At 42.0% G+C, this 15044-nt stretch overlaps 1 protein-coding gene across 1 annotated transcript in view; it reads left to right on the top strand.

Moving 5' to 3' along the window:
• LRRK2 (leucine rich repeat kinase 2) overlaps positions 1–15044 on the top strand; it is a 2398611-nt gene that overhangs the window by 1648611 nt on the left and 734956 nt on the right. The window contains exon 39 of the mRNA XM_069629211.1: positions 10560–10660. Within this exon, the coding sequence (XP_069485312.1) occupies positions 10560–10660 (101 nt within the window). The remainder of the gene's footprint in view (positions 1–10559; positions 10661–15044) is intronic.

Raw genomic sequence — 15044 nt, 5'->3', positions numbered from 1 at the left:
CTAAAGCGAAAAGGATGAACCCGGCTGATCAGGCGTTCAATAACGAATCTTTAAAACTCCCGAATGATGATTCTAACGACTAAATTTTTTAAAGGAATTACTGTAATCAGGGACTTGTCTACAGCTAGAGATGTAGAGTTCCTTTGTTACAAACAATGGACAAAATGAGGCCCAAGATATCGAAGAAGCTGAATAATAGGAAAGAGAAGAAATTGACAGCTGATAAAGTCTTGGGCAAAAAAACAGATTAATGACTCTAGATCTTCTGATACCACATTGACTATATACAAATCTGACAACCGCAACTGGACACTGATGCTGATGGACTGCACAAAAATATAGAACTCAAGTTTACTAATGGGGGAAAAAAACTCAAAAAATAAAAGGAAAAAACAGAATGGACAAAGGAAGGCAGTGTGGCCAGAAGAGAAATGGCCAGTAAATGCAGGGAATGGTACAGAAGTCGAAGAAGGCGAGATGCACTTAATCTTTAGCTTGCCATTAAAAATTAAATTAAGACGGAAACAACCTGACATCCGTGGGTATTTTCCAACCTCCACCACACATTTGCAATCAGCTATTGAAAATTTGCCAGAAAAATCTCTCGACGATTCCACCATACTAGAGGGCATTAGCCTGTTATTTGCTAACTCGATGGACGAAATGCCACAGGAGAAGTCATTAGAGACTCCAACACAGAAGAATACCTAAACATTCAGCTATTTTAGATATCATCTTGTCCAAGACAACATTGTTTTTTCATGACTTGTTTATTGAATTTTAACAAGGTAACAGATACACATAGCATACCCCCACCACAGAACACCGAACACCCTCCCCTGTTGTTCTCCCCCAGATGCCCTGTACCACCCGAAGCCCCCCCCCCCATACCAATGTCTACCTTGCAGTACCCATCTGGTCAGGGAGCCCTCCCCCTTAATCCCTCAACTTCTCCCATTTCCCCCAAATCTCTGGTACTTCCTAGGTACCCATCGATTCCTATAGGTTATCTTTTCCAAACTGCAACATTGTTTCATGCCTATCTTCCACGTTCTATGAGTGGGCATATCCTGATGGCCAAATTTGACCGCTAAATCCCTTTTGACCACCATAGCAACAATGTGGGTGAGTTTTTCTTCCCCCGTACTCCCTTCGTATTCCCCCCTGACATGTGTCCAAGACAGCATTGATTACTAATAGTACACCTGCTATTAGGAGAATGAAGCATGACTGTGAAGGTGGGAACACTGGACTAAAAAGCTATTCGACCCACAAGGATCATAGTAATTATGGTCCATGCAGTGATCGGTCCAATGAGGAGTTGGATCCGATTATGGGTGTTAAAATACAAAGTCATTTTTATCCATCTAATCTTTGTATACTTAATCGTGGTGCTATCTTCAATTTATTCCATCGTATCTTTCCATTATGTTCCATTGAGACTGGAGATATTATTGTGGATCAAATTGAGGGACATAAACTGGCAGGGCGCTAGTATATTTTCATAATCAGACAATCAGAAATGTTGTATTAACACATGGCCAGGAATTTCTGAAGCTTGGTTATGAATGTGGTTTAATTAACAAAACCAGGATGAAAAAGTATTCACTGTGTGATAGAATGGCGGGTAAGATGGAACGCTGCATTATCCCCGAAGGTGCAATGAGTATTCATGTCACCAGAGTTGGAGCAAGGAGGGCACTCGTTCATCCTAATAAAAAAGATCTAATAATAGGAGGTGATAGGGAGGACCGGATGTTGTTAGCTGGTTTCCTTCAACCAAAGGCGATGAGACCCGGACACCTATCCACAGTTGCTATTCTGGAAAACCAGAGGAAATGCACATTATGAGCATGTGGAGGGAATTTGGAAAAGTATTGAGGTAATATGCACTGATAGGTTTGCAGGAGACCTGGGCAACAGGAGAACTCATTTGTGATGGAAGAGATAACATGCAGAAAGCGGCTAGACAAGGTACGAAGGGGAGGCCTACGAGTGGACTTTTAATTAGTCTTATAAATGATTACCACCTGAGCTCTGTGCAAGTTGATTCTGATTTTAAACTAGCTGAACTAATTTCTGTGAAATGGCTTCATGCTCATTCCACAGCCTTGATTATCAACATCTATGATCCTGTGGGTAATGAGGCCACTGAGGAGATAAGTCTAAATTGGAAGATATTTTTGACCAACATAACCCCTTGGGCTTAATGCCAACCATACTGGTGGGTGACCTTGATGCTATGATTCCTTGTACAGACTTGGATGATTTGGAGGAAGCACTCACTATTCCTCTGGTTCAATTGAGGCAACCGGACAGAAACTTAAAAGGAAAGACATGGCAGGCATTTTTAAAAAGCCATGAATTAATGTTAAACGGGAGATGTATGGGAGACATTCCGGGCACCTACACTAGAGGGATAAAAAGGAGTGCATCTGCCATTGATTAATGTTTTATCCAGGCACACTTTTATGATATAATACATAATCTGGAAATCAAACATAGGGACGAGATTGACCATTTTCACCTACTTCTTTCTTGTTACTTGTCCATTTCGGCACCTTTCGGTGACATAGTGGGCGACTTTGGCATTAATGAGGGGGTAACCAAACTGCATGGAAATAAAATAAACTAGAGGAAGGTAACTAGTGTTTTGCCCTGGAATGTGTTGATTGTATTGGGCTTATTGATAATTACTTATTAACCCTGAATTTGACAAGTAGAAGGGGGACCAGAGATTAACAAACTGACACTGACCCTGTCCCGTGATAAACGCCTGAAGTTAATCACTAAGCTAATTTCCTTGACTTCTCCATCACAAAGTGAATTCCATGGTCAGATTTTATATAGAAAGCAAGTAAATAATAAGTCTTGCAATCATTTCTTCGATAGAAACATCAGGGACAAAAAAGAGAGATGAGGAAGAAATTAAGAGATCACTCTAACTCGGGTAATGAAATAAACATTATAGCTAATTTCTGTAAGTCTTCAAAATGTGACTATCATGGATGGTTGTGAAATTATAAAAAAATAGCAAAAGTTCTGTTGCTGGAAAAACGCTAATCCAGACTTTGGAGAATAAGGATACATGTTGCATTTGGATAGTATTTAATATTTAATCGAAAGCCTAATGACAGCAAGCTCATTGTGGGAGCTATGTTTATCCTATATGTTGGGGGTGGCTGGTGGGCGCAGCTGGGCACCTCTCTAAGGAGAATAAAGTTGGTATATTAAACACAGTTTGTCTGATATTGTTACTTTGATTTTAAAAAGTAAGGACTCCAGAGCCTGGGACTGGATGGTATTTGTAATGCGCTTATGAGGAAAAATCCAAATGGCTGGTGCAGGGTCCTGCTTGCCTTATTTAAGATTATTTAAGAACATTTTCAATTGGATTGGGTCCTAGAAACGTGAACCAAGTGTATAATAGTCCCAGTTTATGAACTGATTACTCAAATTTATCCTAAAAGCTATTGCATTTTTGCAATGCTTGATGCCACAGCTAAAATTGTCGCTAGAGTTTTATCTTTCAATCAAACAGGTTTTCAAAAGACCTATTCCACGGTTGTTAATATTATGGCTCTGATTACCTTGAAAGTGGGGTCTTGGGAAATACATGGACAACCCCTCTATGTTGCCTACATTGACTTTAGCTCAGCATTTGGCAGAGTCGACCATAGAAAACTGTGGATGAAGTTACAGTCATGGGCATCCCAGGGGGACTTCTTAATATTATCAGCTAACTTAACTCCAATTCTTGGGTAAGAGTGATATTGAATGCAAGGGGGGCACTAGGATTGCCAATAACAAATCTTAGAGGCCTGAAACAAGGCTGCCTATTGGCCCCTATGCTATTTAACCTATATATGGCAGATCTTTCATTGATCCTGGATTCCCAGTCTACTGACCCCCTGCAGATTGAGTGAAACAAGAATATCTTAGCTAGATTATGCAGATGACTTGCTTCTCATCAGCCAGACACCGAAGGGGCTCTTAATCGATTAACCTCTAGACATTTGCTGTGGAGTGTCACCTAAAGATCAATGCTTTAAAAACTAAGACTGTCTTTTATTCCTGGCAAAAGAAAGGCCCCCAAGAATCATTGCTGGAGACTACAGGGTTCTGATTATGAAATAGTAACTGCATACGATTATCTGGGAGTAACAAATGATGATAAACTCAACTGGGGTGCGCATGTCGAAAGACTGGAAAAGGAAGTGAGACACATTGTGCGAGCTATAAAGACATTTTCTAGCCAACATGCAGGTTACCCCTTGACAGCATTGACAACGATTTATAAAAAGAAATTTTGGACTGAAACAGATGTATTGGAGTGTGATCTGGGGAAGAAGAGAATTGGTGATTTGATTGGACTACAGAATTATTGCATTAATGCAATGCTGTATTTTCCTCGGAGGAACCCGGTGTAATGTTTTTTGTGAGAATTGAACATTCCCTCTGTAAATGCACTTCTATCAATGCAGCAAGCCATGTATTGTTGGAAATTAACCAGGGCAATTGGTCACTCATTGCATACTCTACTCTTTACTGAGGCAAAGAATAGGATATGCACGCACAATATCTATACCTGTTCTGGGATTAAACAGCAAGGCACTGCATGTAAACTTCAGCTGGATCTTAGTCCTATAAATATGCCTAGACCCACATTTAAGAAAGTAATGAAGTTACATGTGTACGAGTTTGATGGTCTACAATCTTGGGTTAACCTTTCAGCTAAGGCGACTAGTAGAGATTACATCAATGGATTGTCTCTTCACCTAAAGCAGGGCTCTAAGCAAAGGAACTTTCCAAAACCTTTGTGTTTATGGAGTACATGAGGATTACATCCAACCTCATGAAAACACTGGACACCCTTGTACTGAGATAAATCAATGGATCTGATCGGACATGTAGGCTTTGACTAACGGGGAAATTGAAATTACTAAACATCTCATCTGTGAATGTAACACAATTATGATGAGCAGGCATAGAGCTTTAGTATCCTCTAGCGATAGTTCCAAGAGACATGGTGATCCAGATTCTTTCTGGTGTGAATATCTGGGAGGAAATTATATCACACTTATTTTTTCATTTGTCCAAATGATGGTATGAAATTACAGAGCTCCTTGAACAGGGTGGAGCTAGTGAGATGACCTTATAAGATGTTTGAGCATCTGTAAATTGTATTCTTGTAGGATTCAATGTAATATCAGATTTGGTGACTGATTTAAACTTTTCATATAATAAGTTGTGACGTTTAATAAAAAGCCAGTTGTGGCAGAATTATAATAAAATAAAATAGATTATTCTACAAGGACCTCCAACCTTCTTGTACAACAATTCTTCACTTTGCACCAAATTATATTCAGCATGCTTTACTATTCAGCATGCTTTACTGGTCACGTTGGGGTGTGTATCAGGCTCCTGACGATCCTATTTTCAGGAAAACAGGGGACATGATGCATGGTCGACCCTGTGACTTTGTCACATACCTTCACCATTTCTCTCTGGCTCTCCCCTCCCTAGCTTTTCCTACTTTAGAGGATTGCGACTGTATCTTGTCAGATATGTGGTTCATACTTCCCTACTTTCATGCTTAGTTTTACTGTTACCTGTGACATTTTTACCTGTGTTACCTGTGTGGGGGTTCTTGATGATAACCTGTCTTTGTTTTCAGTCGGTGGTTCTTCTCTTCCAAGGCTGCTTCTGGCACAAATGACCAAACCACTGGTTGAATTCAGAAAAGTCTGTTCCCAAGGGCAGGTCTTTCAAGTGTACCCTAGCCTCCCCCTCCCTCTTTCCCTGCTCCACTAACACTGTAGCTGTGTAATAATATTACCTACAACCATGAATGCAGACAGTTGGTACTTTGGTTTTCCCCAGCCTGGTTTCTGGAGTTTGGAGCTTTGGGCGAAGAGCATTATCTTGGCATCCCAAGTATAATTTGATGATTCTGTACTGTCCATACACAGTTATTGGTATGTGAAATCTTATTTGGGTCCTGTTAGAGGGGTCACATACAAATCCTGAGGTTTTCTTCTTGGCACCTTTCTTTTCTTGCTTTTTCTGGTATCTTTTTGTCAGGGTTATGAGTTCCACTTTCCTGACCTCTCTGGGCTATAAGTGGCGTGCTTTCATAATATCACCCTCTCATCTGAGGGTTTTCATCTCCTTCTGATATAGGATGGTGGCGAGTAGAAAAGGGCGTTCAAGAGTTGATGTGGAATTGATTCACCTGCTTGATCTTGTGGGCTTGCATACCTTTCATACTACAAATCTGTTTCCTCATTGGTAGACTACCTGTCCACATCTTATTGAGAATCCTATTTGGTCTACATAATCGGAACAGGAAATTCATTGAGTGTGTGATTAGTGTCTAAGCTGCTCTCCTCTGTCGATCGCTTTCTATTCCGGACAGTGTTCTGTCCAGGACCTCACCCAGGGGCACTAGAAGCTGATCCTCTGAACTGGAAACTATAAAACTGCTTTCAGATGTCTCTTTTGAGGATGGTATGATGATCTCTGTGTGTGTTGGTTCTTTCTCCTCATCTTCTGTAAGAGGGGTCATCTGCTCTGGGCAATCCAATTCTGGTACTGCCAACCCCTGGACACTGCTGGCCTGGCTCACTGGTTAGATGACTTCCTCTAATCATGAGGGATATTCCTAAGCTTTTGGATTTTCTATTATCTGTTCTTTGTTGAATTGCTTGGAATCTTCCCTTTCGTTTGCAAATAGCTGGACATGGCAACCACACTGGCTCTCATGTGGTTTGGGGACCTTCTGAAGCAGTGTTTTCTCTTCTTTGCACTTTCTTCAACTCCTGGGAGGACTCTGTACACCATACCTTGTCATAGTGGAATTAGGCAATGATATCTCCCTTCTTAATCTTCTGTTGGGTGGAGGAAAATGTACAGCGAGAACTGCTAGGTTGCTTGGATTGCTTGTAGATGCCATTGCAGTAGTCACCTTTCAACTTCTATCAAGAGTGGTGACATTTGAAGGCATGAGGTTCCCACAGCAATTGGGAGCAGCTCTACATTCAGCTCAGTTTCAAGGAAAGCCTTCTCTCTCCCTGGTATACATTATTTATAAGCACTTTGTATGTCATAACAGTTCTTCCCAGGTTGCCTTAGCAGGTGAAAAAGTGATCTAGGTGTCTCTCCTAACACAGTAGTCTCTAAGCCTATCCAGGGTTGGGAATATGTTCTCCCTTCTTTACTTTCTTCTTCCCGTGGTGTTGATCATATATTGGCATTTTAAGTAACCTTTATAAATTGAAGTGGTGCTACTGACTTTGAGTCTACTTCTGTAAGCTAGCACAACACAATAGGTGCTGCATCTGCACTTAGAGGATACATAATAATGATCTTAACAAAACAACTAGTGTTTTGAGTTACGTGCTTCACAATAGAGCATTTCCCATTGGTTAGGGCTGTATAATTTCCATTCCAACATGGGTGCCCTATTTGCCATTGCTAAACACCTGAAAGCTGTGTCCCCTCCTTGCACACTATCTCACTCTCATCTATTCTCCTATGCCAATTGTTTGGCCTCACTGGGTGTTGCATTGCAACACCTATAAGTCAAAAATAAAAATGGCAGCTTCACTAATCTGGCTCTGTGTTTAATGACGGCATTAAGGCATGTTTTATGCACTGGTCTAGATACAGCTTACTTTTTGTGAGAATTCTTCATGCTCTTCAGAATTTGGATCTTCCCTTCAATCGATAGTCTTTTTAGGACAAACAATCACAGCCTAAAAATCCAGCAAGGCTGTGAGCCAATTCGGCACTTCTTCAGGACCCACATTTTGAAAATCCAATCTATTTCTTGTGAATACGGTCCATGCCTGATCATGGGGACTTCTATTTGGGAAACTAAGGGGGGAGCAGGTGCCCCTACAAACTACAGTATGATAGGCCCCGGGGATGGTATGGGGGAATCCCCTAATTAGCCTCATTAATAAGGCATTGGACAGTCACAGGGGATGCCCTCGTGGCACTATCTCTTTTAGCCCCCTCCAAGTGACAACTTGGCAGAGGAAGGGCCAATAAGCTACCCCAGCACCAAGAGGCATGCACCCCCCCCCCCTTTAAGGAAGGACCAGCTCAGCAACACTATCCGTATTAGGAATGGGGGCTTGGAGCAGTCCACAGACAACATATTGGACTTCCCGCAAAGAATCCCCAACCTGTGCTGGAGCCCACACTGTCATCAGGGGTGTTTTGCATGTTCCTGTGCAAATTAACTCGCACAGCTTGCAGAAGTACATGAACAACTCCTGTGCAGCACGTAAGACCAGTTTGAGGAAGACCCCAAATGCAGTTCCATCATATTTTGCTCTGCGAGCAGAGCCATTTCTATGGAAGCAGGAGAAACACATAACCAGTGCTTACTTGCATTTTCACATATCAGACTCAGTGGGACTGCACACGCCAGCTTCTGCAGCACCCTTTTAGACCATAGCAGTGACCAATGTGAAATCCAAGGTGGCACGCCAGTCCTTTTAAGGCTTGATCTGACTCCCCAGTCAGCGTGCAGGTGAACCTGTTAACCACAGTCAATTTGCTGCCATAGGTCCAGCCCCTCAGACAGAGGCTGGCCCTGTGAGAGGAGTTGGATGGCTATATAAGCCTGGCCTCTGAGTCAGGCACTAGGTTTTTGGGACAGTTGGGCCATTGTGGGTGTTGTGGCTGACTGTTGATGCGATTGGGCAATGTTGCAAGCCAGTGTTGCTAGGTGCATTTCTAGGTGGTTGGAGACTTGAGAGGGTGAATGGGCCAGCAGGTGAAGATAAGAAAGAGGTTGGTGAACATCTGGAGGGGGTTGGCAAGCAGCATGTGGACGGTTGAGAACAAGAAGAGGAGTACAGAAGTGGAAGATATAGAACAGCAAAAAGACAGACAACATAGGAAGATTTGACAATGTTAGCTCGGCCCACGGCAGGGGTTGGTGGTAAAAAACGTAATTCTGAAGAGGTTAAACCCATGGTCGGTGCAGGAACAAGCATGTCGTGGAACGCTGAGTGGGAACAGCTCCTTAACACTGAGCAACTGAGAAGGGTACAGATGGCAACCCTGTCAGAGTGAGGTGACATGGTCCTATTCAAGAAGCCTGCTGTGGTTGGAGAAGAACGGACTCAATGGTACCATATGACCCTGGCATAGAGGTTCGCCCTTTACCAGCTGCTGCTGGGAGACGTCCAGTGCTGTCTACAAAAGAGTCAGAAGAAGGGTGGGGAAAACTCATTGACCCGACACTGAGAGAGGAGAGCAGTGGGACTGGGGCATGATGGGTGCAGACACCCCTTAAACCGGATATGCAGTGATTTGAAGGTCGCAAAGAACCATGGTAGGAAACCCTCAAGTACAATACTTATCCAACATTGTAGATTGATGTTGCACTGTTTCAGGATGGCAGAAAGAATTGAGTTTGAAAAATAAAACTTATTAAAAATCACCTTGTTGTCCGGGTCCTTTTTTCACCCACTTTTGCTATATGACACTCCATAGAATGTACACCCTGAACAAATGATGCTACCCTTATGAACGCAAAACATTACCCTATCGACAAAGCCTAGCATCATATAGCAAGCAGTAGAGGTACTGGTTGGTAACCAGTCGCCTGCTCCTCCATTTAATTAGGATTATAAATCCTGGAGTCCTTTTGACATTTTAGGCTGACATGAGCCACCTGCTTTGAGGATTGAAGAGATAAACCCGTAATACACCAGATGATTTTATACTCCCTCCGAATTCCTCACTTTTAATCTTTGTTCTCTCCGAGGCCACTCCTCCGCAGGCAATCCAAGCAGAGGAACATTATTATTTGCTACATGCAGTTCAAGCAACACGGAAAAACCTGTAGCCCTAACCGTCACGCATTTCCCTGTCCATTAAATAAAAATGGCTGGTATTCTATCCTGGAATATCTTTAAAATAATAAATACAGCAGGTACAAAAAAGATGAAGTTGTTAGACCTGGGACTTGCCATGTGCGTGATCTCTTGATCAGGCAGGGAGCTACTTCCTTGCTCATTAGATTTTTCTGTCTTTCAAGCTGTACACTTTAACCACTTGTTTTCGAATAAGCATTGATCGCATGTAATACTACATCCCTCCTCGTGATTTATCCTTCAAATTATTTTCCTTTTTCCTCAAACGATAGCCAAGAGTTTACCCTTCTTCGGTAGAGCTGTAGTAGGTATCCCTGTAGGCTGATGATTAGTGTATGAACATGGGTAAGAAAATATACAGTTTTTGAAGCTTCCTTTGTTCGCTAAAATAAATTCATCTGAGGGTGGGCCTCTCCTATTAAACAGTCATGCAAATAACTGTGATCTTTGTTAAGGTTGGGTCCTCTGTGAGTTTATTAGCTCTGGTAAATTTCTCTCAAAGTAACCTGTTTAACTGTTAGGTAGCCATTGGAATGAGTATGTTTTTCAAGGGGATTATTGTGTAATCTTTCATTTGAATAAGTTATTATCTGTAATATTATCTGTAATGCTAGTATGCCAGCTATTATGTTCTTAATTTCCGCCTTTGCTCTTTCCTATTAGGTGACGGGGGATTTGGCGCGGTCTATCGTGCATCGTATAAAGGAGAAAACGTAGCTGTTAAGATTTTTAACAAACATACGCCTCCCAGACTCCTAAGACAGGTAGACACTGTTCAATTGTGTTTGTATAAGGATTACACATTTAATGAATGCTCCCAGCAGGCCATTAACACCGAACGTAGAGCTGGCACCTTCTCTGTGCCCATATTGGAATAGCTAACCTTCAGTTCCGTGATAAACTCTGCACCTGTGTTCGCCGTTTATTTGATGGGCTCAAAAACGTAATGAGGAAAGGATTCAGCGAAAATGATTGATCAGCTTGGAGTGATTTTCGCTTGTCCCCCATAACCTCGGCATCGCCTGTCCTTCCTGACGCATTTGGCCTCAGTACAACAAAAAAGAACCCAATTCATTTCTATTGAGAGATTACTGAGTGTTTATTTTTTTCCGTACCCAAAATTTGAATAATGTTTTGTACATTTGCATTTCCTAGTAAGCCTGTGAAGTACGAATGCTCTTTGTACTACGTAATTTACACTAACTTGATGATTTTTGTGATCATCAGTACAAAACATAAAGCTTTTCTTTTTTTAAGGACATGTGCCTCTTTGCAAGCAGAGTGAACTAGAAATGTACATTTCCTTTTTCTAATGGACTCCTTCTCACGGGTTCCTCATCTTTAATATCTCCCAGCGCAGCTGCTCTTCTAAAACGGTTCCTCTGCCCACCGGCGCAGCATGAGCCCACGTCAGCTTTGCCCATTTCCTCTGCCTGGCCCGCATCAAGTTATGTCACAGCCGGTATATATAGAGGTGCCACGCCCCGTGACCTTAGATCCTTTATTCTGCGCCCTCTGCATGCTTAGGAACACTGCTGTTGTCAAATCTTGCACTTCTTGTTCCTATTCGACGACATGCTGAATCCAGCAAAGTCGTTGGGATTCAAGTCATGTCGACTGCAGGCGCTGTAGTAAGTCTGACATAGGAGATGGACAAAAAGACGTAGTTAAATTAGTTTTATTAAAGAAAAGACCACCTCAACTATCACAATAGCTGTGATGATTGGTTTCCCTAACTTAACAAACTGGTGACCATCAGTATGTCCCCCATAAATTCCGTCCTCTGTCCAAACCTGTTCCATCCTATGCTCTGTCCTGACCAACATAATCTTAGACTAGGTAAGTTTGGTGCCACTTTGGCTTCTGGTGTTAGGTTTCTGATCCCCACCCCATTGTGTCTATAGTTCTTTCTCAGGCTTCAGCCTGCTGTTGGTTCAAAGTTAGGTTGTTTGTCTTCCTCTCTTTTTAGAGATGGTTGCTAGGGACCGCTACGGATGCTTTCATCAGTAGCAAGCAAGTGTCAAGCTACAAGTGACCTACAGCATATCAGCCCAAGTGAAGCAGAATGTGCTAAAGCCCTGTAATTAATGGGCAATAACGTAATCGATGGCATATCAAATCCTTTTGCTAAAACAAGGCATTGCAAATATAATTAAATATGTTAAAAGCAGAGGAATTGCATTGGTCAGAGGTGACCGAGAAACTCAGAAAATATCAAACTCCTTTATGGGAAAAACATGTGCCTTTCCAATGCCTTTCCATTAACAGTGCAGGATTCGATGATCCGTGCAAGTACTTGGTCTACTGAGGTAATCGTCACATTTTTAGTGAGTCTGTATTACTTAAGCTCAGTAATCATTTCCCCTTGTCCTGTTGTAGCTGCAGGTCTGGGTCAGCCTCTCTTGAACTTCCTGGGCACAATTAATTCTGGCTGCCATTTGCCATTTTTTTTTTCTTTTGCCTGCTCTTCATGCTACATTCCATCATGCGCATCTCCTGTACTCCTGTGGTTACAGTGCTAATTTCTGTTGAGTAATTAGAGCTTCAGAATTGTGCACGTCCTATGGTACGCATTTGAAAATATGGGAACAGACTATTGTGATGGGCGGAGATTTCACTAAAATGTCTCTGGGTTTGCTCGCTCCTTCTGATGCTCTGTTGAGTGTCAGAGGATTTTGTTGTCGTCTTGGCCTAGATTTGATGCAATGAGTCTGACTTATATACCTTGTGATTTTGTCTCCTCGCCCCATTCCTCCTAGCCTTTAATCATCTGTAGGTTCTCTCAGCACAGCTAATCCTCAAAAGCTTTGGATGAATTACATCTGAAATGCACATGTTTTTCCCATAAAGGAATTTGATATGTTCTCTTTTATTTATTTTGCATCTTTAAAGTGCTCGCACAGCCCGGGGGCATTGAGGCGCTGTTACCGGAATATGTCTTAGTTGCGTATTTATAACATGCTTAATACCCAGAGGTTTCTAAGTGCGGACCCGGGGATCGAACCTGTGTTGCTTCGTGTCGTCTTGTTTCCTAGGCGAGCACGTTGCCGTTGAGCTATCCTCCCGAGACGAGTTCCGAGTTCCTCGGTCACCTTTGACCAATGCAATTCCTCTGGTTTTAACATATTTAATTATATTTGCAATGCCTTGTTTTAGCAAAAGGATTTGTTATGCCATCGAATGTTATTGCCCTTTTAATTACAGGGCTTTAGCACATTCTGCTTCAGCTGGCCTGATTTGCTGCAGGTCACTTGTAGCTTGAGACCTGCTTGCTACTGATGAAAGCATCCGTATCTCTGTAATAGTTTGATTTGCCATTATCTGAACTTCTTTGGGACACACACGGTGCTGTTATGTAGAATATAGTGAGCCCCTCAAAGAATATTTTATTTGGGCAGATTTCACCAGTCTTGGGTGTATTGTAGGGAGCAATGTATCCTTAATTTAGCAATGTTTTAGGCTAACTCCCATGACATTGTCACCTTTATTTGATTTTAGGTAGGCAGAACACATAGCCTTTCGTTTGACCAGGCTGGGACGGTGGGGCTTGTGTCTTTAAGGGCAATTGCACAAGCTAGCTAGCAAATCAGAATGTGCCCCTCCGACCCCCCCCCCTTCCAAGGCCTGGGTGTTGGCGAGGGGAGATGTACCTCTGAACACGCTCATAAGGACTCACCTGGAGGACTGGCTGTTTCTCGCACCACACATTTCAGATCGTTATTCTCTAGGGGTTCGTTTCACCTTAAGTTTACCTCTTGTGTGGCACGAGATAAACACCTAGCCGTTCATATGGGCCTTGCTCTCGGTTTCATTTTCTTTGAAAAAGTAACATTTAAATTTGGGCTGTTCTATGCCGAGCTCTTAATGCCTATACCTCAAATAGTATGTTTTATTTGCGTGTTTACCCTCTGGTCTTGGCCCCCATTTCCTTCCTTCCCCTCCACTGCGAAGTCTCCTGTATTCTTGAATTTGATTATATGTGGACAAATCAGGGAAGTATTATGCCTGCCTATAACGCTGTCACTTTTTTGTGTTTCTCTTATTTATTAATCTAAAATTATTTCAAGTAATGAAAGAATACTTTCTATGTAAAATGTTTGCTTTGTACAGAGACTGATGCTCTACTCCTATACCAGATGGGCGGGGTCCATAACATTCAAGGTGTTTAAGTGAACCCAGACCATTTCCCGGTAATAGGGACATTGTTGTCGTCTTCATTGTGTGCGTGCTTAGTATTTGGCCCATTGTTTGCTATTGTATCACCAATGCTGGAATTAATCCAATTTGGAAGTTGCTTTTTACTCTGACACAGGGCAAACCTTTGAGTTATATTATCAAAATTAAAGGCCGACTCACCGAGGCATTTTATAATGGAACTATCGCATAGGAAAACGTTCTGTGAATCAGGCCCCGAGTCTCTATATTAATCAAAAATGAAAGCTTTACAGCCGATTTGCATACCCAAGAGGCATTTCTGTGTGGCTCTTGATATGGAGGTTAAGGCTCAGTGATGCCTACTGGTTGGTGCTTTGTTGTGTGTGACTCCTTCGCGCAAAATCCCCATTCTACTCTCGCATTACAGGTAGGTTTTTAGACCCACCATGACATTGATACTATTTTAAAAAAAAAAAAAATGTCAATGCAACATTGGTGTAGCTCCTAGGAGTTGCAGGTTTTCTTTTACTTCTTTCTTACAACCCAGTCCGTCATCTGGACGGTCCTATTTAATTAGTAGTGCAAAGTAATGGCTGTGGATAGAATCGTTGTTGATTGTGTTATTGTGGGCATAATGCGATTCTAATATCGCTTGTCTTGTTGTCAAATTACAAGATCAGAAGATGTCCCATTTTTTTTAATCCTAAATTTTAAAAAACAAACATGAACCTGGCCGTATTTTTTTTTTACCGTTTTTAATGAATGTTTTATGTACTAAACTCCTTATCTTCAGTCAAAGGGAACTGTAGTCTTATTTTTTTTCCAACCATTTCGCCGGTGTAGGCATGAGTGAAGTACTTATGCATCAGCGTTTGCAACTTCCCAGATTGCCTCGATTGTCTCCAGCTTCACACCTGACCACAGAATCACTGTACATGTCCTCTTTGTTTGGGGGTGGGGATGTGTGCACCCACCGATTGATTGCCTATGGAG

Source organism: Ambystoma mexicanum, chromosome 12 (assembly GCF_040938575.1).
Source record: "Ambystoma mexicanum isolate Mex_15411 chromosome 12, UKY_AmexF1_1, whole genome shotgun sequence".
Taxonomy (NCBI): domain Eukaryota; kingdom Metazoa; phylum Chordata; class Amphibia; order Caudata; family Ambystomatidae; genus Ambystoma; species Ambystoma mexicanum.
This window is presented reverse-complemented; position numbering and strand designations above follow the sequence as displayed.